The sequence below is a fragment of the Rhodamnia argentea genome, chromosome 9 (genome assembly GCF_020921035.1).
Source record: "Rhodamnia argentea isolate NSW1041297 chromosome 9, ASM2092103v1, whole genome shotgun sequence".
Classification (NCBI taxonomy): Eukaryota; Viridiplantae; Streptophyta; class Magnoliopsida; order Myrtales; family Myrtaceae; genus Rhodamnia; species Rhodamnia argentea.
The window spans coordinates 14,548,757-14,573,639 of NC_063158.1; the positions used below are offsets into that span (position 1 = coordinate 14,548,757).

At 39.4% G+C, this 24,883-nt stretch overlaps 2 protein-coding genes across 5 annotated transcripts; both read right to left on the reverse strand.

Moving 5' to 3' along the window:
• Positions 1-9,265: 9,265 nt before the first annotated feature.
• LOC115756681 (probable 3-hydroxyisobutyrate dehydrogenase, mitochondrial) lies at positions 9,266-17,522 on the reverse strand. The gene is made up of 10 exons (XM_030696539.2): positions 17,267-17,522; positions 16,064-16,152; positions 15,597-15,711; positions 14,891-15,041; positions 14,061-14,143; positions 13,231-13,326; positions 12,308-12,450; positions 11,496-11,580; positions 9,864-9,943; positions 9,266-9,451 (listed from the first exon to the last, which is right to left on the reverse strand). The coding sequence occupies exons 1-10, from the start codon at positions 17,399-17,401 to the stop codon at positions 9,355-9,357; spliced, it is 1,074 nt and encodes a 357-aa protein (XP_030552399.1). The 5' UTR covers positions 17,402-17,522; the 3' UTR covers positions 9,266-9,354.
• A 797-nt stretch (positions 17,523-18,319) lies between these two features.
• On the reverse strand, positions 18,320-23,956 carry LOC115756658 (LRR receptor-like serine/threonine-protein kinase GHR1). Of its 4 annotated transcripts, none has more exons than XM_048285322.1 (4): positions 23,571-23,956; positions 21,938-23,162; positions 20,276-21,820; positions 18,320-19,118 (listed from the first exon to the last, which is right to left on the reverse strand). In XM_048285322.1, the coding sequence occupies exons 2-4, from the start codon at positions 22,998-23,000 to the stop codon at positions 18,535-18,537; spliced, it is 3,192 nt and encodes a 1,063-aa protein (XP_048141279.1). In that variant the 5' UTR covers positions 23,001-23,162; positions 23,571-23,956; the 3' UTR covers positions 18,320-18,534. The 4 variants fall into 4 exon arrangements, with proteins under 4 accessions (XP_048141279.1, XP_030552377.1, XP_030552376.1 ...); XM_030696517.2 differs by having other exon boundaries at positions 21,938-23,204; XM_030696516.2 differs by having other exon boundaries at positions 21,938-23,103; positions 23,482-23,956.
• Positions 23,957-24,883: the final 927 nt, after the last annotated feature.

Below are 24,883 nucleotides of genomic sequence, written 5' to 3' on the forward strand. Positions count from 1 at the left end.
CTAGAGAGATTACATACTTACAATTCAAACTACGAAACAAAAATACATGAAATACGACAAGACAATTAAAACTGGACATCAAAGGCACAAAAAAATTGTTGTCTTCATGCATGAATGCTAAAATAACGAAAATATGAGAGTTACCTTAACAATGAATTAAATCTAAATACTCTGAAATTTCAACAAAAAACGTAAAAACAAGTCTAATTAGCAACCTAATTGTTTCTAAACAGTTTACAAATCAATGTGGACGGAGGCGAACTTTCCTCCCTTCTCCTCGACTTCATGCTCCTTTCCTTTTGACAATGCTGTTTCATCGGTCGATTTTGGTTTTACGGTCAAGCCAAAATATTCCTCCGGTGTTGTGGTGAAGTAGGAAAAATTAGGGGCATCATCCCGATTGTGAACCTCCTTGATTATCTGGAGAGCAGTCTTTCTGCTGAAAAGCTTGTAAATATGCTCTCCGCTATCATCATCTCTCGGTCCATTCATGGGCACGGCCGGCGTTGTTGCGGAGTAGGAAAAATTAGGGCCATCATCCCGATTATGAACCTCCATGATTTTTTGGAGAGCGGTCTTTTTGCCAAAAAGCTTATAAGCATTCTCTCCGTCGTCATCGTCTCTTGGTCCATTCACGGGCACGAGCGCAGGCTGTATAGAATGATCTTGTTGTTGTAGTGCCATGGAGTAGTCTGGTTTCGTTGAGAAGATGCCTCGAGAATTGAAGCTGTTCTGAGACATGATCAACTGAAAGAATCCAACATGGAGTCCCTTTGTTCAATCAAGAGGATTATATATTCAGACACGTCGTTCCTGAATCCTAATAGGCCAAGGTTTTCTAAATCTATGAATCCTAGTACAAGTTATCTTTAAGTGTCTAAAGTTTTTATTGGTTTAAAAAACTCAATTGGATTATATTATCAACTGTGGATTACTATTATTGGTTTAAAAAACTTAACTGGATTATCAACTATATGGATTACTACTTTGGCCATGCTTATCAGATAATTTGATATATCTTCATGGGACTCTTCCTCACTAAATTGTTAATTATATAGTAATCCAATGTTTAACATTAATATAAGTTTAAAAGCAATTACTTTTGATGCTTATTTATGTTCGAAAGCTTCTTAATAGGCCTTAAGACGACCATGTATCGACTCCATTAGTGAACTATAAATAAATATGATTGTTAATAAGTATTTTAATATTAAATAAGACTACATCATTCTGATTTATAATATTATTTTCAATCCATGATTTTTGTGCCTCTATTTTTTGAGCTTTCCAATTGGCAGACTAAAAATGTTTTCGATTTATTACACCAACTAATCCATGTGGAGAGGAATAATTAAGATCACGAAACATATTTTCTTTTCCTCTTTTTAATCGACAGTGATCCATTGTTTTTGCAATTACAAAAGTTAATTGGTTGGAAAAATTTCGCTAATATAGCGAACATTTAGTTATGATTCAAACGTAAGTGATTATTTGACTGGGGAAATATTTGCTCCTCTCAGTTCATTGCCAGAGTCCTTTCCGTTGATGGAGCGTGAGCATGCCAGAGCAAGACGAAAGACGTGTCTAGAAAGGTTTCCGGGGCTGCCTTATTACCGGTACTACCTTCATTTTCTAGTTTGAAATGGCTTGACTTCTTTTCGCCTACTCCGGTTTCTTTCACGTCTTTTTTCCTGATTTGCCTCTTCATTTCCCTTCCCTTTTATCTCCTTCCCGGCAAGAAAAATACTTGCACGTCGAATCGATTTGGCACAAATCCTGGAATGGCGAAACGCGAAACACCCAACTTCGTATGTCCTCCTCGACTGGTGAGCAATCCCTCCGTGCGAAAACGGTTAAAACTATGGAGCGCGACCGATGCTCTTGTACAAGAAAAGAGGGCACACTATACTCGTTTGCTCTTTCTCTATATATGACCAGTAACCCACCAGGTGAACTTACGAGCCAACTCAGCCTCCCCTAGCTGCTGGGAACTCTACACAGGTCTCTGCTATAGATTCGTTTACGTTGCAGAGATTCGTGTTCACGGGGGACGACTCTACTTTTTAGTCCTTAGAATAAAAAGAAAAGATATTTGTCGGTGCTGGTAGATTGTTGAAAAATGTTGCGAGTGTTGAAAAGTTGTTGGTAGAAAAAGGTTATTGATTATTTGACTTCCCTAGTAAGTTGTTGGTAACCATGATAGTTTATGCAACAAGTTTACTCAAATTTGATTTCTGAATAGATTTGTGTTACCGACCATTGCTTTAGTTGGTGACCAACATTTGTTTTTCTTTTAACTACCGACTTTCCTCATCTCCGACAAAGATAAATGGATTTTTTTGTTTTGTGAAAATTGAATAATTTGAAAGATATTTTCCTCAAAATGATCGCTTGTACGCTTATGAACATGAACGAACAAAAAATAAAATGATTAGTTGTAAATTGTTGTCAATAAAGAAAACAGATTTCATTAACTAATTATTATAAGCGATACAAACCATTATTTTTAGGAAATGTTATTTAAATTATTCATTTTTTGCGAAATAAAAGGAGCCAAAATTCTTTTTATAGTTGACCAACTTTTATTTGATTTTGTTATCAACACCGTGCAGGCCCATACCCTGATTCCGGTCAAATCTTTACTTTTCTCTCTATTTCTAGATTCGTCTTCCCTAGTTTCGGCAACAATGTGCTTCACCTTTTTTTTTTCCTATTTCCAAACGACAAAAACGATGTTGACTGAACCGGATTTTTAGTTTTAATTTTTCATACCCGGGTTTACTTAGCTATGACAAACAATTCCTTTTAGGTAGAGACATTTATCCGGTACGATTACATAAGTGGCATACTAATTGAGTGCTTTTGTATGTGATTACAGGGTGCGGTGTGGGAACAATGGATGAAGAAAACTACCAGCTGTTCTTGAAGAACCTAGTTATGAAACAGTAATCGGGTTTCCCCGAAGTTGCGTTAAAAAGGCCTGCCAAGATGCTAGTGGTGAGCAGTGTCCGTAGCGATTTCACAAACTCATTTGGCTTTCCAAAGATAGATAGTAATGCTGACCAATTAATGCTCAAAGTACGAATTGCGGATTCGAACTCGGAATCGAAAATTTGGCTAGAACCGGGCGACCACAAAGGGCTGTGGCATCCGGGCCTACCATTCCAAGTCAAAACAACGGTGACCAAACAAGAAGGAGACGACATGCGTCCATGGGAAGGATGAGAAGAGTCCCTTCATAACTGTTTCTTCAGCAACGAGACCGAGCGTATCACAGAGAAAGAATGGATCACCAATTTTCAACCTACTCGAGAACTTCTTGCAAGTTCAATACTCGCCTAGCGGCCGGCGTGCTCTTGCTAGCCCTAACAAAAAAAAAAATATAAAAAATTATTACAAATATAAAAACAATTAAAACTGTTGAAAAATATTAGAATATTATTAAAAATTAGCCACATTAGCATCGTCCGGCTAAATGGACTCCATTGGCATAAATGAAAAATATTTAGGACTAAATTGGCAAAAATAAAAAAATTAGGACTTAATTGGAACAATTGTAATAGATCAAGGACTTATTTGGTATTTTTTCTGATGAAAGTGTGTCGTTATGAATCAAATTTGATTGAAAAAACCCAGATACGAAACTTCTCTAACATTAATTAATCAAACACTTCATCCAAAAAATAATCAATTCGAATTACGAGACGAAGTCAAGCTACTATACATTATCAAACTAGGAAAATTAACCAATAGAGGATTATCTACAAACTGGATATGTTAAAGCAGGAAATAGAAATTCTCTAATGAAGAGAATTTAATGAAGAGAGCTGTACTGGAAATAGAAAGTCTCTAAGATTACCATGATGAACATTCCTCCATGCATACTTTAAACATGAGTAAGCTCTCCTCTAGTCACTTCCCACGAGGGATGTAATGACCATGATGCCACGATAAGAGTCTCGCCACAACAGAGATATTCTCGACGTAGCGAAAGCTTATCTATGATTTGCCCATGTGGTAGCATATCCATTGTCCGTATCTTAAGTTAGGTCTACATGGCATAATACGGTAGAATAATCATTTGAATCATATCATTATAAGTACGCTATGATTTACTTATTGAGGACACATCTATGGTGCGAAGCACTAAGAAAACTTTTGGACATGCCCATGCAACCATGCAAGTAGATAAAACTTTTTTTCTTTTTTTGGGGTCGAAAAGTAGATAAAGCTTTTGAACAGAGACAATATTAACCATTTTCATATAGTTCTAAGACTAGTTTGAAGATGTATTAAATGTTCAAAGACCACGTTGAACAAATTAAAATTTTAGGAACCGCATTGTATTTTGGGACAAAGTTCATAAACCATTTACATCATTATCTCCGAGCTTAATCCATTCAAATGAAAACGAAGGTTGGTGATAGGGCATGCCGATTAATTAATTAGCAAAATTAAATCATTCAACACGTGTGCCAAAAGAGGAAAACCTGTGTTTACATTCGGATTCATGGAATATGATATCGCTTCAATCTTGGTTCCCATCTTTACAAAATCATAAAGTTTATACTCTGCCTTGTGCCTCCAAAATCGCCCGTTGCAGGACCCACTTTTGAATGTCGACAAGCCTAAGATTTTTACCAACTTCCTATCTCATGATCCTCTGGCTGTCCCTTTGACACACCACCACCACTCCAAGCCTTCTCTCGACATCCATGAGCCAATCACAAGGTCTGATCCTTCGGCAAGCCGTTCAATCGAGTTTCCTAAAGAGAGGAAAATCCAAAGGCCGACCCAACAAGAAGATTTCTCTTTGCTCCTCATTTTCAACCTCGGGGAGTCCACAAAATCCCTACCACTGCAAGCAATGTGGGAAGAACCTCTTGACTTCATGAGGGATTTCTGATGCTTGTACGATTCTTTTCCATTGTCAAAGCGGATGCGACGAATTTGTTTACAAAATTGGATTTTTACCACGGAGAAAAAATTAATGATAAAATGATTCCAAGTGCTATGAAGAAGAAGTTCAGGTTATCAATTTCGCTTGGTGTTGGTTCAATGATGCAACGATTGTAGACCCTCTATTTAATCAAGTGATTGCAAGGGCATGTGATGAACTCTGCTCTTGACATTACTGAATAGGAAAATCTGGAATTATGTCTTCAACGTTGTTCCTCTTGGGGGCCGGAGCACGAGGAGACATCCATTTCTAATCGATTGTACTTAGGAATATATGTTTTCCTTAAACCTTCTTATGAATTGATCTAGACTGTAACTGCAAGAGCAACGGCAAGATGTGGACGACAAAATCTTGAAGGAGTGGACCTCATAATCATTTCTAATTAATTCTCTTTTTTTTTTGTGTGTGACTTAGAACAGGCAGTTAGTCTCATGGTGGATTAAGAAGAGTCACTTAATCATTTGTGTTCTTTTAATGTCCCTAGGGAGTCGTGTTTGTTAGAAAAATGTTAGTACCGTGGACTTCTCGCTAATCACGTTTGCACAGCTTATGTAACTGTAAAATGGTAGATAGACTCAACACTAGTGCCCCTTAGCGTCTTTGATGACTAGAATTAGGACAATAATGTTGATGGCCATATGGAAGAGTAATAAGAATCAGTCCATATAGGTAAAAAGGAGTGAGTGTTGACACTAATTTTGCAGGCATTACCATGCAAGTAGTCGACTAATGAGCTGCCCATGAGGATTGTGTTTTCCTCATAGGAAGTTAAGCATCTGCAGGTCAACATTTGTGCAGGAACTTGGTGGAGACTTTGTACCCTGTTAGTGATTATCAATGAGCTTCATAATGTGAACTGCATTATGGATTTGGTTTTCGGATGCCATCATTGTAGCCTAGGATGAAGTTTAAAGTTATTAGGAGGAGTGTATTCCCTGTAAAGGGTTCGAATGGAGAAGGTATCTAGTTAAATTTTTCACGTACGAATATGATTGAATGGATGCTATGAACATTTCCATACCAATGTGTGTATTTACCTTCCAGATGCACCTGCAGACATGCATGAAATAATACAACATGCACCTTTTGCATGAGTGACTATGAGAATTGTGTTGGATCACATGCCATCGAAGTGCTTCTAATTTTTGTTACTTTTGGGTGTAGCTTGTAGTAGCAATTCCGGGTAGAAGTCATACTTACCCCTGTTGCATATTCAATCTTACCTCACACTTGACATTAGTGCTGAAGGCTCACATGTGTGAAAATCAGAGAGGTATGGGAAGGATCTATTGCGGAAATTGGATAACTTTGTCTTCTCGTTGGCCTAGGAATGGAAGCAAATTAAGTCGCATTGGAACCTACAAAACAAAAGATCATAATTTTCTATGCATTCGACTAGAATTTCCCATCATCAGCATACACCAGAATATCGGCAAAAGGACACCTCAAGCGCCAATATTTGTGTACGGCGCTCACTCTATTGTCAATTTTTTTTTTAAAAAACGATTATTTAAGTGCCAACTCCGATGAGGTTGCAGGAATTTCTAGCCGTTGGCACTAAAGTAATCGTTTTTTCTTCGATTTGGCACTAAAGTGATGTTTTTTGGATCACTTAAGTGCCAAATTTTTTGAAAAATGATTATTTAAATGTCAACTCCGGTGAAGTCGCCGGAATTTCTCGTCATTGGGACTAAAGTAATTGTTTTTTCTCCGATTTGACACTTAAGTGATCCCAAAAAATATATTGACACCAAAGTTAGCGTCGTACATAAATATTGCCACTCGAGATATCCTTATATCCAAGAATATCAGATAAATAAGAAAAATGAAGGAGTGCTTTCCGATTCTCTACTCCAATTCCCATAAGTAACTACATTTTTCATTGAAGTTAATAGCCTGGTGATGTCTGAGTCCTGAAAAGTTCACAACAGTTGCATAGCCATGGGATTTGCTTCCCATGCTTCAAGCAATAAGTAGGAACCATTATATCGTTTGATCCTGACGAACGATATCAAACAGCAATTGCACGGAGATTTGGAAAGATAACTCGTCGGAAGAGCTCGTTGGAATTAGGGTTTCTGTCCCTCCGCATCTCCCGCACCGTCAACGACTTCGGCATCGACCTTGAGATGACAGCCGATTCAAAACACCGGTCAAAGATTTGTGTGTGTAATGTGAGCCAGAACCTAGGGAAATTGGGCTGAGCGGATTGACGATTGGAAGGTGACGGAGAACCCATTGAATAGTTGGTTCTACGAAATAAAAAAAGTATTTTGGCATGTCTAAAACATGCTCATTGCGCTTTTCCATTACATAATTAAAGAGATATCTTTGGAAAGCATGTTCTTTTGCTACGGTAAGTCCCAACCATAGCGCCCATAATTCAGCTTGGGATGATGAACATATTCCAAGAAATGAGGTGAAACCGCCAAGCCAATCACCCCCTTCATTTCGGAATAACCCTCCAGCTCCTGCAAGTCCAGGATTACCTTTGGACGCTCCATCGATATTCAGTTTAATTCATCCCGATGGTGGAGGACCCCAAGCGACCATAATGGGCGAAGCACGTGATCCACTTTTAGCCAAGTTGATCATCGAGATGGACTCTCAAATTATCCCCGAACTTGTTAACAAAGAGAGTATAGTGGATACCACGGGGTCGGCACTACTTAAAGATATTCAAAGACTCTTGGGATTGCTATTGGAGTTTAAAATTCGTCATATCTTTCGAAAAGGCAATCGAACCGCGGATATGCTTGCAAATATTAGTGTAGCGAAACGATTAGTTACTACGTTTTACTTGCAGCCTCTAAGGGAATTATCCCATGTTTTGTTTAGTGATAAGGTTGAAATTGCTGATTTTAGACTATAATTTCTTTTAGTTTTTGTGTTTTCTTTTAGTTTGTACCTTCTATTTACCCCCAAAAAAAGAGATATCTTTGGAATATTAACGTGGAGGGATGACAATGAGTCGGGATGGGCCGTGCGGAACCCAGTGGATAGGCCTATTTTTAGCCCATTTAATGAGTTAAGGACGAACGTGTGGCATTGCTCTGTAGGAGTGGGCCCACTGAAAGGCCCATCTTTTGAGGGCCTGGCACCATTGAATTAGCAAAGCACGCCGAGAAGAGACAAGAAACCGAAGGCAAAGTTAATTTGAATCTTGTAGCTATCTGCAAGCAAATATTGGAGTTCGATTAGTGGATAGTCCACTTACTTTGTGAACATTCTTTTCGCTTCGGGCCCAGTATGTTATCATCTAAATTAACGGCTCGGTAGATCTTCCTGTTAATGGCCGAGTTTAAAATGATACATGATGATTTTTTTTTCATTACAAGAAAGTTTAAGGAAGATTGAGTTACAAGATAATCCAAACTGCATGCAATCTCTAGATATCCTTTTTGAAAAACTAGACCGTACGTTGTCGAAGAATTTCTATACGTTGAAATCAAAAGTTCGGAATCCAAAAAGGTCTAATCAATATGTTCGAAAGGATTGATTTATAGAATTATAGCGTCCAGTAATCTTGATATAAGAAACCGATGGTGGATAGCTTATCACGTATCAGGAGAACACGAGCAAATTATAGACAGCCACGTGTAAAGAGGACATCTACTAACACCGAGACTTTTAGAACAGCTGCGTTGAGCCATCTCTAAAGAGTAGGGCTTGTCTCAATGAGGAGCACAAAGCATCAAATGAGGTGTACAAAATCCATATACAGAATGCGATGCTAATGAGATTGGTTAATCAATTGGAAAGAATAGACGAGACCTACAAGAGAAGGTACGGCAAAGGAAACAATAGGTTAGTTTTTGTCATTCTAATAAATTCAGATTAAAGAACATTTTAAAGATTTCAAATGCTCAAGCTTCCGAAATTGGGCGTGTGCGTGCTACGGTCGGTTGCTACCCAAAAAAAACGAAAAAAATCTATGGCGCACGGTTCTCTGAAGTCAAAATTCATGATGAACAACACTACCTTTTGATCTTTAAGAGACCCAAAAAAAAAAAAAAAGGTAGAGGTCCAGAAATTATTCTTGTTCAAAATTTCAATGTATCAATGTAGGGAGTGTTCTACCCAGATTGTAATGTTCCTCTGAAAGGCATTGAGATCTATAGAAGAAATGCGCGGGTCTGCAATGTTATCGAACTGTCAACCGAAATAAATTGTCAATGTTCACATCTGTAAGTGACCTGGAGGGAAACTTAAGGTTTGATAAAATGTAAGAGTGACTTGGAATGAAGCCACAAGTTTGATACGCAAAGAAACAAATTTTTGGCTTTGAAAACTGGCCCAAAAAGTCTGAAAAACTCTATGGATGCTAAAAGACATCATAAAAAGTCTTAAGACTCTCAACATTTTGAGCATTGATATTGCAATTAACAACGTCACTAACTACCCTTATGCTCATTGATGCCGGAATAATAGTGGCGGAAAACGCAAGAGAAGTCCTTGCTTTCGTGTCCATCTTTGCATAGCCCCGAGTATCTAGAGGAACAAGTCGCATTGAAAAAACAGTACTTTAGCCGAAAAGAATCATCATGAACAACAGTAATCAGACGCATAGAATATTACAAAATTCTGCAGTTGTTCTGAAAACTGATCCCAAGAATCAGAGTTTGCCTTGAGACACAACAAGAGAATGCTTTCCTTTTTATTCATTTTCTGGCAATGCTTGAAATTTGTCATCTCAAAAGACTCATCAACTTGTTAATCTTTATGTTAGGCTGCTTACTTTAACACTGTAGTTGAATTTTAATGTGATACAATAAATGGAGCATGTCTAACCATGCCCAAAAAAATACTCATCTCTTTTAACATCCTTTAAAGAAGGCAAGCGGTGAAATGAAGTCAGGAACAATGAGTTCAGAGAATCAGCACAAATGGTCAAAGTACTTACATTTCTTGCGCTTGGAATGTCAATGGGCAATTGACACCGACCTCATCAGCTGATGATGCGGCAAGGTTTAAATCTTTAGCCTGCATCTCAGATAGGAACTCGACAACTTGTATTATATTCTAAAAAACTGCACACACACAAAACAGATCACAAAGAGAACTCCCGCATTATAGAAGATCATCTCCTAATTAATCTAGTGTCTCTTCTCTTTAAATTTGGCTTGCGTAGTGTGTGTCCAACTTTCCAGTCTACAGGAGCTGGGTCACACCACTAGGCCCAACTGCTCATGCAACTACATGAACAATGTAATAGCAGTACAAATGCCGAGCAATCAAATGCATGTTTAGTAGAAGCCAGGTAGAATTCAGTGATACAGAAAGCCATACAAAGATAGGGAACCTTAAGAGTCCATTCACTGTTCCAGCAGAAGGCCTATGCTGTGTATCTAATGAAGATAGAAGGTAACAAGCTGAGGAGTGAAAACAATAAAATTTTCTTTCGTATCGCCTGTTATAGACGAAACAAAAGACCTAAAAATTGCTGGTTTTAAGAAAGCATCATGTGGAGAATAAGAGATTCCACGTCAGACCTCCAACAAAGGAATCTAAAAAGCAGAGAATGCAGAGAACAACAGATTGCTGCCAGGAGGAAGTAGATAGTGGATTTTGTCATGCACTGGAAGTTTCTACGGAGTTTTATAGCAGATGCTGTCAGAAGAAAGTTTTCTTCACACAAGCACCCTCCTCAGTATGATATGCATGCATTATCATAGTAGGTATATCGAAGTGCACACGTCACTATCATTCATCACAGTGTCAAATGTCCAAAGAAAACTTTCCATCAATTGTATTTGTTGCATAAAATTGTATTGCAACTCACTCAATTTTTAAGTTCCTAATAGTATAATACTAGAAGGTTCTGTTAGCAACTCCACCATGTTCTAAGCTTCAGACAATGAAAGCCAGCCTATTCAAGTAACTTTTAGTAAATTAAGCACAATAGTAGAGAAATGTGCATGCATATATAGTCAGGTCACACATTCTCAGCTTACAGGCTTGAGTGAGAAAGAAAGGGACATAGCGACAGGGGAAGGAAGGTGTACAGAATTCATCGCATTGTGAAGGTCCAGATTCTTAAATCCTTTCTTCTCGATCATCATTTTGTTTGAAGTCATCGTAAGTTGGATAGTTCCTTACTATTTGGTAATTACATCAAATATCAAGAGAATAACAACCACAACCCAAACAAATGGTTATAAGTCATTTTTTGTACAGTATAACTGCAATACTTGCTAAACTTGTATTTTTATGCCAGGCTCCTAATATAATCTCCCTCACATTCCAAGCTGCATAAATGGATTAACCATCTATCTAATGAAAAACATACAAATGTGAAAACCAGAGGCATTAGTTCGTTGAGAAATCCAATTGTCTCTTGATATGTTCCTCACAATCTGATTCGCCCACATTCTTCCCCCAACCAATGAAGAGATCTTGGAGGAATTGCCGAGTGAAATTTTTTTGTCCATAAGGCAAAAGGGAGGCAAAGACCAAGAATTTTCAATGAAGAATTCAGAAGGAAAAATAAAATAACGTGAGTTGCTTTTCCAAGAAAGCAAGTTTAAGCCATTACCATCAGCTTAGTTGCAAATCCACCTTCATAGTTTCTTGAAGATGGAACACCTTCCATCACTCCAGGAACTGGATTATAAGTATCACTGTCATGCATAGAAATGTAGTCACCAAAAGGACAGTCACAGAGAAAATTCATAAACATACAGACAGCGAATGAAACAGGATAGAGGCATTTCATAAAATAATAACTTTCAGACAATAATACCTATAATTAAACTTAGCTGGCTGCGTGAAAGCGCTCGAATGAGCCATCTTACTTTTCTTTAGTTCTAATAAACGACAGACTTCTACGTATTATATCTCTACTGAATTAAGACTTTAATCTCACATAACAGAATACTATAAACAGTAAGGGACCTCATAATATTGCTGGTAGATGTTGAGCAAGCCTGTTGGATTGCCCAATTCTAATATTAATGTTTTCATCCAGGACTGGATCCTGGAAATCTGACATACATGGCAATTTTTCAGGGAGACATCACTTTTTTCACTCGATTTTTCTCTTCCCCATCCTTAACGAAAACAACCCCCCCCCCTTTTTGTTTTCCTTCCTCCTGCCTATATACACCCTACATTCACCAAAAATATCCATCGACTGCTTCTTGGTCAGAGACAATTTCCATCCCCTCCTTTTCACTTGAGGGGACAAATTGACCAGCAGACAGCCAAGCAGAGAGGCAGGAGCTGCTGCCCAGTCTGAACCTAAATACTATGCATACATGACTACACACCTTTGAAGATGCAAAAGTGCTGGAGAAAGAGAAGCCACAATAACCCTACTTGTGCCACAGAAAAGTGACCAACTAGTACCTACTCCAACATCGAGCACTTGAAGAGTTGAATACTCTTGTCAAAACACTTGCAGCAATTCCCAAAGACTGACCAAGAGCAAGTGCCTCAGATACACCAAGCATGCTCACAGCCATTGCTAAGTTGTTGCAGATTTTTGCTGCCTAAGATTAAAGGACATTGGAGTATTACAAGAAGGGACAAGCTGGTGAGAGTAATTGCTGTTCACAAAAGTACACATCAAAAATTTTGTACTTCTATTGTCTCTTCAATATATGTCATCATGTCGAGGATGTGGGCTAAAACATCAAGGAATTCTGGAAATATACTCAGTTTAGTCAATGGGACAATATTGTCAAAATCTTCTGGTATTGAATAAAGAAAAAGCCAGTGCATGTCATTAAGAGCCCAAGAAGATGCTTTGCTTTTGTCTTGTTCAATTAGATTTTAGGTGTCTTTCGTACACTAAGTATTTATCAACCTTTCAGTGTCAGCTATGTCTATGAATTAATTCAGAAGACAAGATGGACATTCTACTCTAATGCAAGATAAAACCTGATAAATGCACACCAAGTAGGACTAGGCACTAACCATATCAAGTGAAAGCAGGACTAAAGCAGCAACCAAGCAAAATTCTAGCTTCAGAGTATGACTAGTAATATGTATTGATACAACGGGTGACAACAAGCTTTAGATGTATAAGCAACAGTATTCAGCCCATAAGTGGCAACCTCTTTTTATGCGGCAAATCAAACAACCAATTCCAGCTTTAGCAGTGGCATAAAGAAAGCAGTGAACTTTCAAAATGGTTTGCAGTGTTTCTCTTCTTTTACAGTCACTGAACACTAATTGAGGCTCTTATCATCCATGAGCAGTGCATGAATTAACACTTTCCAGTAGACACACAGATTATGAGTCATTGAACCAATAACAATGGAACTCACCGAACCATTTCCTGCTCCACCACAATAAATTGTGCTTTTGCCCATGGAGAGGAGCAACGACTTTGCTGCAAGATAAGCTTCTTCTGATCCACCAACCTGCCAAATGCCATGTTAAATAACTAATAGAGCATTCAAGAGAAGTGCATCAGTTATGGTGTTGAGGCAATCGCTTTTCCATAGGTCCATGGAAAATTCATTTACCTTCTTCCCAATCCCTGCTATTTCTATAAGCTGTATTGCTGCATTTAGTTTCATTGAGTCACTAAAATGCAATATCTAAGACGGCCACAGAAACCAAACTTTGCTTTTGGAATATTAACCAAAATCTCAGCTAGCCAATAGTGTCTCTATCAATAGGAATGTTTTCAACAATTATTCAAGTTATAAAGAAACCATGGCCAGGACATTTTTTTAAACTTTACAAAGGAGGCACGATTGCTTAGGGGCTTCAGTATCAACTAATCCATTTATTTCACAGAAAAATATGATTACCAGTAGAGATGATTATTTGATTCCTTCGTGGAGATTCTCAGCTTTTTTTTAGTGAAATTTTGTCTCTCAGACGACACAAAAGATAATCTGGACATGACTGAGAATAAAGTAGGTGATCCAACAATTATAATGGTAATGAAGGTTCTATTTTCTGGAAATCAAAGAATGAGCAGCTATGGTTAAATATTTCCATCCTTTCATGTTTATCGAAATAGCGTTACATGCATGAAGCAGAAGAAACACCAAGAGTTACTCACAAAGTACTTTCAAAAGCAAGTCCATACTCCTGAGCTATTACAATCATATCAGAATCTATTGATTGTGGATATTGAGCATACCATGAACGTGAGTGAGCCAGCTTCAGCAGCAAGAACACCTCCAGAAACAGGTGCATCCAGCATCATCGGAACTCCACATCCATCTATTATTAAGAACACATAAGCTTGTGCGGCATATACATATAACACAAGAAACAAAGATGAGAAACAAAATTCATAGGGGGCAACTTCCAATTCTTCTGAGACCAAAGATGATGTGCAGAAGGCAATAAAAGAATGCGTATGACTTAAATACGTCTTCTGTGTCTTAATACAAGGTATGTAGTTACCCTTGCCCTGCATAAGTATTCCAAGTCTGAGATGCCATATCTACTAATTACAGCAATTAAAAAGGGTGTCCAAGTACACAAGGCTTCCCGCGCTGCGGGAATCTGGGGAGGGTTTGATCTACGCATTTCAATCCTCCAAAGATAATCCTGATGGAACATTACAAGCTCAAGTCTCATTTTGACAAAAGAGAAAAAGAAAACCTTAAATTTCTCATGGTGGCGTTCCATCCAAAGTATTAAGTCCTAGTAAGAGCACCAGTAATTCCCAAATACATTCCATTAGATATCACTGGAAGAGCATGTGTTCTTGCACATGGGCATGGAGAAAGCAAGATAGTAGTGCAGCGTAAGCAATCATGCCTCCATAGCAATAATCATATATCCTGGTAAATCATAGTTTTTGGATGTTAAGTTGACGAAGACAATGGAGCAGTTTTCAGGACATAACGACTGCACGCTATTCAGGAAATAATCTTGATGGAACAACAGGTTATTAAGCATGACACTTACAAGCAATGATTTCATTTAAAGGATAAGTCCGCTGAGTTTACTTCCTGTTACCTTTCTTCCCTTTTAAAGTACAGTTAGACACAAGTGCTGAAATCTTTCTCGACGTTTGGGGATCAATAGTAGAAGAATCTATCAATAACCACGGTCTTAGGAGATTTCCACCATGAAGCAATCCATTCGGTCCAGTGTATACGTCAAATACCTACATTAATCAGACAGATAGATTATGCAATTATATCCTAACATGTCTTTCACCTAGGAAATTTCTATAAGAGAGGCTCCACAAACACAGTGATAAACAACTTGCAGGGATTTAAAAAATACATTTCTGAATCGTACCGGATGCTCCTAGCATACTTTTAAGATTGATATGGGAAATAAAAAACTCAATGCCTACCAAGAGTCCAAAGGAATTGAAGTGATGCTCAAACAGAAAAACAGGACCTCTTCATCAATACCATATGGTATAAGTTAGTGCCAATGATCTCCCACCGAATATAAGATCACATAAAGCCCACAGAAAGAATGGACCTCTGAGCATTAAGACATTTTATTTCTCACTGTTGAAACATTTACCCTCTTTCTGGTCAGTTCAACTCACAACTCCTAGTTCATATCAGCACTCAATCACGACAATACTTTCTATTTAAAATCTATAGGACCATCATAAAGATTAACTTCATTTTCAATATAACTGTGATGGCAGAAAGACTACTGCAAGAAAGGGACAAAATAAAAGACCAAATTTAGGACTCACATGGGAAGATGACGGCAACATTGTCATTATTATATCACTTTCTTCTGCAACTTCAAAAGGTGTTTTCTTTGTGGGGACTCCAATGCGAGCAAAGATCTTCATGGCATCACCATTTCTGAGAGGAATAAATTTTATTCAGTAACATAAATGGGCACTAAATGCTCCACAATAATTGTTCAAGAATGTTTCATTACATGTGAATACAAAATTGAAAACGGTGAGGCTACATGGAAAGTCAAAGGATAGTCTGGACACTCCTAATAAAGATAGGCTTCTGTCTGTGAGAACTCTCTCCTAACAGATGTGAATAAACCAAGACTCTGCTCCTGAACTGCTCATAGCACATTCATCTCCTTGTTGGTCTAGCCGATCATGTAAAATAGAAGCATAATGACATCATTTGAAGTATTATCATTTCAAGGAAATGCATCAACAGATTATTATGTTCCCAAAATCCAAAACATTACATATCATGCACAGCGATGTTGTATCCAGCTTTAACAAGATTCTTCACCATTCTGGATCCCATATTTCCCAAGCCTATGAAGCCAACATTCTGTAAATGTAAAAGCAAATTCAGCAGAGACAAAACAAGAGCTAAAAGCTGTAAAACCGTAACTGTCATATGAAATTAACCATGGAAAACCCCATCTACGAATTAGCTGGACATGGTAAATTAAAAGAGTAATATTTGAGATATTGCTGAAGCTAAAAATTGAGCAAACCATGATGCCGATGAATTAAGGTTCTTGACTCAACATAAAAACAAAATTCCTAGAAATTCATGGGTCGACAGAGCATTCTCAAAAACCAAAAAGATGCTATGGCACCACATATGAACAATGTCTTGGATAGATGACTCAAAAAGGATGAAAAATGAATAACTTACATGCTTAATTATCCAACATGGAATTGAAAAAGTAAATCACCAAACATAATCGTTAGTGACTAAGAGAGCAAGAAGCAGGAATCCGTTTATTGACACTGAATCAAGTCCATCCTAACATTACAGATATCAGATGAGAGGGCTAGAGAGAAAATAAATAAATAAATAAAAGAGAGAGAATGATGAAGCATCACTTAATGCTCACACACAACAGCTGACATGCATAAACTAGATCAACATCTTCAGTTTTATATTGCCCGAAACAAAACATACGCTATCTAAGCTCAACTGGGAATTAGCAAAATCAACATCCAACTCTTCCCAGGAAGAAGCAAACAAGCGGGACTCCCAGTCTTTTTGCCAACTCAGACTTCTTGCAAGCACAAAGGGAAGTAATACCCATTCATTTTTACCCCTGAACATCACTCTGCACTGTGGACTGGCTACCACTTCACTTCACAGTTGATAAAGGTTTGATATTCTTCAAATAGACTATTATACCACCAACCATGGATTAGAATTCACAGCAAAAAGCAGAACCTAATTGAAAGATGAAGCCAGACAGAGAAAACGAGGCCAAGGAATTCATCACTCGCTCACATAAGCAAATCTTGTTGATATTCTAGAACCCAAAAGCACAAAGCCACCCTTTTTCTCAAACGCAAACAAACAACGTATCTCTTTAGTTCTGTGCATTATTGACGAGTCAAAATAGAGGTCGCAACATTGAAGCGGTTTGTACAACAGAAGGATGAGGAAGAAGCGAAAGAGCTCGCTTGCTTACTCCGAAGTTCGATGGCGCATCATCCGGTGAAGAAGAGAGACCGCGCGTCAGCAGCGACGGTCGAAGGAGCGAAGATGATCCGTTGAGTTCGCGCTTGGAAAGAGAGAGCAGAGCTCTTGCTCCTCGACTCGCCATGGCCTCCTTCAATCTCGCCTCCCAAGTCTGAAGCTGTGCTCTCTCAAGTTTCAGGCCGCGAGAGAGCAGCTTCTGCGTCCTGAAGTGGAGGATAGTACGAACCGGACGATTCCCCTTCGACGGTCAACGCGTGGTCAAGGTTTTGTCTTCTCTTGGCCACGTAGGATTTTCCTTATCCGTTTGTAATCCTTCTTTGCCACGTAGGATAATAGTCACCATCCCGCGAGTTCAGTTGAAGGATGCTAAGTGCATCGTAATCGATTCACAAGATTACTTTATGAAGTGAAATTGAATAATCAAGACCAGAACCGTCGTTCAAAAATTACCAGATTGACATTTATTCTCTAATGTACTCCAATCGCCCCTCCTAATCCATGGTGAAAACTTAGAACAATAATTTGACAAGTTCGTAACTCCGTCGACATCATTTAGTCCAACCTGATTAACAATAACCGTTCCCACTCCCAATCGGAGTCGGTGACTCGGTTTTAGCATGCCGATGTCTGTCTAGATCGGACTTCATACTAGTGATGGTCAAAAGCTCAATCTAACTTCCTGCATTTCATCCAAAAAGCTCGGACACCATCTACAATAATTTGACTAGTTCATAACTCCGTCGATATCATTTGGTCCGACCTGATTAACAATAACCGTTCTCATTTCCATCAGAGTCGGTGACTCGTACCAACATACCGATGTCTAGATTGGGTTTATACATACTAGGTATAATCAAAAGCTCAATCAACTTCCTGCATTTCATCCGAAAAGCTCAGGCACCATCTCTATTTTCTGGACACGCACTTTACCCGCTGTAAATTCATGTCAACATGCGCGAAACATCGAGACCAACCGACTCTTTACTTGGAAAGATAGGAGACAACCTTCAAATGCAGGAAGAAAACACTTGGCCAGTGACAATGACGAAGAGACACGTGATCAAATAACATGGAAAACGCATTTGGCATGCTCTAAGTTTCACTGAATTTTCTTTCCACCACAACCACCTAAGAAAGCCACTGGATCCCAAAAATCATGGAACTTCCGAACGGGAATCGAATGAGATATTAATTCCCACCAGAAAAGGAAAAGGAAAAAAAAAAAAAAGGACTGTTCCGACAGTCAACTCCGATTGTCTATATAGAGGAAAGATCTTCATATATCGTCTTGATACCTGGTCGCTCTGAGACAGACCGTATGCATCTCAGCGCGATCCCAAGGACCTCCTTCATTCCCTTCTCGAATGCTGGGTTGCCCATTTCAGGGAGCAATGCTGAATCGAAGCATTCCGTGCCACGACCCTCGGCAACCCTCAACCGCACCCAGTCAGTCAAGTCGACACCACCCCCTTCGCCAGAAATCACATCTCCAGCACATCGCCCGGTCAACAATTCAAGCAAGATCACACCAAAGGCATAGACATCTGATTTGAAGGAGGGTAGAGGCTTTTTGGAAGCAGCCAGCTCCGGAGCACGGTATCCCAAGACACCTGCATCAAGAATCTGTTCAATGGTACCGGCCTGGGTCATCAGACGGTGAAGGCAATAATCGGACACCCGAGCATTGAGGTCGGGCCCATCTAGCAGAACATTTGTTGCTTTGAGATTTCCATGTGGAACGGCACGATCAAAGTGGAGATAGTTCAGGCCACGTGCAATATCTACTGCTATTTTGAGCCTCTGAGCCCACGATAGAGGTGGACCTTTTCTTCCTGGCCGATCTGACAAAAAGGATCATATAAATGAAAAGTCACTTTACAGCGGATGCATCCACATATCTCAAAAGTTATGAGAAAATGGTTGCATTCAGACTAGTACTATAAACACTAACTTGAAACTACATTATTGGAGGACTGGAACAGTTGATACAACAGCATCATGACCAAGCAACAGGAGTAGTCCATGTACCATACATGATATGAGGAAGTGTTTCGTCAACCTCAAGTACCAAAATAAAAATATGAAAGCACCATTAGTTTTTGGGATTAGTCAGAAATGAGTTGGTCAATTATTTTAAGGCATAACTAGTCTTATACGGCGGACTAAGCCAAGGTTTTTCCAAACAAGAAAGAAAGATCAGACATTCACCAACTGGGCAATGGCTTATGAAGCGGACATGAGCCCACTTAGTTTCATATCCCATGAATCATTCTTTAGTGTCTGAAACTATACTTCTCTTGGGCATAGAGCTTGTCCCTCCACATCTCTGGATCTTCTTGAGAACAGATTTAAATGTTTACCGTGAGTCAACATAACAGACTACATGTCTCCATTTTGGTACTTGATTTGTTCAAAACACATTAATGGTCTGTGATCATATGAAATAGTTACCAAAATGTCAATTGATCAAGGTAACTACTCAGATCAGATAGGACACGAACAGTCACAATAACAAAAAGAAGGATAAAATATCATTGATAAAGATAGGTTGGAGTCCATAAATTCTCGTATCTAACATTGCTGCATAATGACTTAGGGTGAATGCTTCAATGGTATGGTCATTCTTCTGATATGGCCCGAGACTGGATGCAATGGTAACTTTGCACTTACTCCAGTCCTCATATTCCAGTTTCACCCACAATGTTTCATATCGAAGGAATGCAGGCATTCCGAGCAATCTATCGAGAAAGTACTAAGACAAGCAACACTTCTCAGACGTTACTAATATTCATGTTGTTTGTTAAACATTATAATCCCTGCCATAAGTAGATTATCAAAGTGGCTAAAGTAAAAGTAATATCCTAGCCAAAAAAGCAATTGATCACACACACATATTGTGTTGTGTTTTGTGTGCGTGAGTGCGTGGCTCTGTGTGTGTGTGTGTGTGTGTGTGTGTGTGTGAGAGAGAGAGAGAGAGAGAGAGAGAGAGGCATGATACCATAAAGAAAGCTTGCAAGGCTGCCAGGTGAGATGTAATCTGACAGAATGAGCTTCTCATGTTGAGTTGGGCCCCAGTAGTACCCTCTTAGACACACAACATTTGGATGACGGATATTTGCAAATTTCTTTGCCTCCTTGGCAAACTCCTTCCGCTGTTTAGCCACTCCTTCTCTCAGCCACTTTACAGTCAACAAAACACCATTATCCAACGTTGCCCTGTAAGATGTCCCATGACTGCTTCTTCCTAGAACTTCTGCAGGAGCTCTCGAAAGCTCCTCAGGTGTAAGAGTGATTGAATCATCAAGAAAATGCAATTCACCAACCAATCGGTCAGGTGACCTCACATCCAGCCTGGCAAGGTGTTCAGCAGTGAATGAATCGCCAGATTCAGGTGACCAGGACAACTGGCTTTTTTTAGATGGCGAGAAGCCAGTTGTTGCTGCTATTTTCTCATCAGGACTAATTACCTCAGCAGAAGATGATCCTTTACGTGATGCCAGGAGATCTTCTGCTGACACAACCAAAGCACCACCACTGCCTGCTCCCCCAGTAGCAGAAGGATTTGGAGTAGCTCGTCTGCGAACCTCTTTATGACTAACATGTTCTGTTTTGCGGCTCTTTGATCTACGGACATAACAGATGAAGATGACAAGCAGAAGAAGAATAAAGACGATCAGTACACAAGCAACAACCAATGCCACTTTGTAAATAGTTTTAACCGTCTTCTTAGAACTTCCAGCTGCCGAGCTGCCTGATCCAGAGCTATTTGGAAGTTGTAAACCAGCGTTCCCAGGAAAAAAGGAAGACCTTGGGAACTTCCTCAGATTTTCTGGGACCACTCCAGAAAGATCATTGTATGAGGCATTGAAACTCTGGAGTCCGACGGACAAATTGCCAGGAATGTCACCCGCAAAATTATTCTGGCATATATCTAATGAAGTCAGTAAACTCATGTCAGCCATCGAAGTTGGAAGAGAACCAGATAAATTATTCGATGCAAGACTGAGCACTTGAAGTCCAACCAATGATTCAACTTTTTTGGGGAAATATCCACTCAATCGATTATGGGAAAGATCAAGCACCTTTAGACTAGGTTCAGCTGAGGATGGAGGCAACAGCGAGATATTACCAGTCAAAAGGTTATTTCCAAGGTAGAGTTCTTGCAAAGTGGATAAAGTCAGAAGATCAGGTAAAAGAGGTCCATCTAACTGATTTGAACTGATATCAACAACCCTAAGTTTTGGATACTGCGTCAGGACTTTTGGAATGTCACTGCTAAGAGAATTATGCGAGAGATTAAGATAATTCAGACGCAAAAACTGAGGAGTAACCTCAGGGATGGCCCCCGACAAACGATTACGGCTCAGATCAAGAAATTCAATGTTACCCCACTTAACCATTCTAGTCAAGTTTCCCTCAAATTGGTTATTTGACAGATCCATGACAACACAACTCCCACTTAGCAGCGGAAGTTCTCCGGTGAGACCATTCGAGGAGAGATTAAGAACACTCAAGGTGGTCGATGTGATCATATTAATTGTCCCTGAAATGAAAAGCCAGATAAGAGGGTTACAGAAGAACAATATAAGCAAACTATGAAGAGAACACTGGTCTAAATTACCCCCTATCGAAAAAGCAAGAAAATCTGCAAGGAGCATACCTGAGAGATTGTTGCCACTCAAATCCAACTCAGTCAAAACCAAGGAGTCTCCTTTCAATAATCCACTAGGAACAAAACCTGAAAATCTGTTGTTGCTAAGCTTGAGAACCTCTAGATCATAGACAAAATTAAACTCAGGTAGTTCCCCAGACAGTTGATTGTAACTCAGATCCAACACTTTCAAATTCTCAAACACTTGCATCTGTCCTCCACTTACCAATGATCCCGTGAGCTGATTGTGGCTAAGATTTAAATGCTTGATACTCTCAGAAATGGCAGGTAAAAATTTCTGCTGCTGTGAACTAGAACTGACCAGCGAATTTCCACTAAAATCAACGTAGGTGGCATTTGATAGGAACAAAAATTCGGAGTCCAAAGGACCATCCAACACATTCCCGTGCAAATCAAGCACCTCCAAGCCAGCTATCAGCTCAAATCCTTTGGGAATCTCCCGAGTAAACCCATTTACTGACAGATTAAGATACACAATATTATAGAGCTTAGTTAATGAAGGAGGCAATGGCCCAGAAAATGAGTTGCCGCTCAAATCCAGAGATTGGATTGATGCAAGTCCTGAAATAGAATCAGGGATCGGGCCAGAGAAGTTGTTCCCTGCCAACGAGAGATTCCTCAAGCTCGCCAGTTTCCCAATGCCAGGCAGTAAGGACGATGAGAACAGATTGTGCGATAAATCCAGGTACTCAAGGCTCTTGAAGTCGCCTATATTATTTGGAATTTTGCCTGCTATGGAGTTTTTTGCCATGGAAAGTTTAACAAGCATCGTTAGGTTGGCAAAAACACTCAAGTCAGCATCAGCAGACATGTTCAAATTATCAAGGACGACTCCTGCAACGTTGCCACCATTACAAACAATTCCATTCCATGAAGATGGGCATCCATTGAAATCTATGGATTCCTCATTCCATGAATTAAGTACATAACCAGTTGGATCACGCCTTATGCCCTTCTTAAACTCGAGCAGCGACAATATATCCTGGGAAGGAAGCTGCGCTGCGGCAGAAATAAGCAGCAGCGACACGACTGCTAGCTTCAAATACATCATTGGATACTCCCAAATGCTTCAGCAAGATGGAAAGCGCGCACAATGGCTAACAATAGCGAGATTTCCAAAGCTTCTCACATACAACTTCAACAAACAGGACAGTCTTCAAACAAGCAGACCGAAGCATCAGCAGCCGGAGCTTCAAATACAGTGCCAGTGTTGCTAAGAGCAAATAAGCACACCCAAATTTCACCAAGTTGAAAGCTACAGAGACAATTGAGCAGTCTTCAAAGCAATCAACAACAAACCATTGTGACTGCCAAAAGCAAACACGGCCCTCTATCAAATGCAACTAAGCTCACATTCCATGCCATGCGGCAAAAATCAACTCTAAATGCACCACCCTTGGGGAAAACAGACGCTTTTCGACACTACAGAGGCATAAATAGCTCCACGGAAGCAATTAGCAAATGATATCAACCACAGGGACCCAAAAAAAAAAAATACCACAACGAAAGGGTTCTACTGAGAAATCTCACACCACTCAAAATGCAGCATTTTGTGAACCAGCATTCCTTCTCTCAAGACCACAGGAACTCCAACTCCTCTCGCGGGTTCAGATTTTCACACCTCAAAAGCCCGCTGAATCTCCCCGTCTCAGAGCGCATGGAGAGCACAGACCTTCCCAGCAACACTGCAGCAGCAGCATAAAAGCTCCCCACTCACCATTTCGTAGAGCTCTCATGACAACACTGACCTTCGACACCCAAAAAACGAAAAGGAAAAAAGGGAAATGGAAACCCCACGAAGGACGGAACAAGAAGTGGGTCTACTATGAAGTATCAACTAGCAAGCATTGAAGACGAAAGGGACCCAGAGCTCTACTACTCTTTTGGCTCTTTATAAACATTCCAAAAGCCCTAATCTTTCTGCAATGATAAAGGCGTCCCCGGTGTCGCACAAACAAAACCCGGAAAAGAAAACGACTTTGCCCACTCTCTTTCAAGGGAAAGACTCCTTTTTTTGGGTTTGTCTCAGCTCATTACAAGTCATGTGAAGGAACCCAGAAAAGAACGAAAAAAAAAAACAACGAATCTCATGGAATAAATCCAAAAGAACATTGAAGGCAAAAAAAAAAACTCTAAATTCTATTTTCCTTATGCGTCTTTTGAGGGAGGTTAGAATGTGTCAGTCGGCTAATGGAGGGAAAAGCAGAGAGTAATTTTCGAATAAATTTATGTGGGGGAAAAATGGAGGGACTTTTTTCTGTACCCGCCAAAGACATCGGCTTTACTTTTTAGTTTAGTATGTTTTTTTTTTTTTTGGTCGAAAGCTTAGTATAGTTTAATCGACATAGGATGTGACATCATCATGGATTGTGCTGACTTCAAAATTTTGGATTAATTTATCAAATGGTGAGCTATTTCATACAACATTTTCACAGCAATTTCAGCGATGAAAGACAGGCCGGAGTTCTATATAAGATCTTGGAAAAATTCCAAATAAGGACATGGGTGTCCTTATTTTTTCAAATAAGAATGTGAAATGATCGTATAGTTCTAAATAAGAGTCCGAAGTGATCATGGCTATTTTAAATAATAAGGGTCCGACCACACCAACTAGCTAAGTACTTTGACCGGTTAAGGGAATTTTCGTCCAAAGACAATTTTGACCTACATTAATTAAGATTTCGTGTAAAAATTAGGATTCATATCAAAACGGCATCATTTTAATGCTTCAGTTAACCTTAATGCCACATAAGATGTCACTTAGGAAAGATAAACTACTAAAAATATTCACATCAACATTTCGTTAGGCAAATTAGAGCGGAGCTATCGAGTCCTCGGCGAGGATCGCCTCGCTCGGGACCTCGCTTGCCGTGGGCGGGGCAACCCTCGCCCTGATCATCATATGCTAAAATAAGAATGTTTCGTATCCATATT

Excerpts from the sequence above, each read along its gene's own strand:
- LOC115756681 (XM_030696539.2), bottom strand. The coding sequence starts at position 17,401 with ATGGCGAGTCGAGGAGCAAGAGCTCTGCTCTCTCTTTCCAAGCGCGAA. Across the intron at positions 13,327-14,060 it reads CTGGCTCACTCACGTTCATG|GTTGGTGGATCAGAAGAAGC; the intron begins GTATGCTCAATA and ends GGCATTTGGCAG. Across the intron at positions 9,944-11,495 it reads GATTTGCAACTAAGCTGATG|GCTAAAGATTTAAACCTTGC; the intron begins GTAATGGCTTAA and ends TCTGAGATGCAG.
- LOC115756658 (XM_048285322.1), bottom strand. The coding sequence starts at position 23,000 with ATGATGTATTTGAAGCTAGCAGTCGTGTCGCTGCTGCTTATTTCTGCC. Across the intron at positions 21,821-21,937 it reads GAGTGGCAACAATCTCTCAG|GGACAATTAATATGATCACA; the intron begins GTATGCTCCTTG and ends TTTTCATTTCAG. Across the intron at positions 19,119-20,275 it reads CCTTGCAAGCTTTCTTTATG|ATCGGCCAGGAAGAAAAGGT; the intron begins GTATCATGCCTC and ends CCTTTTTGTCAG.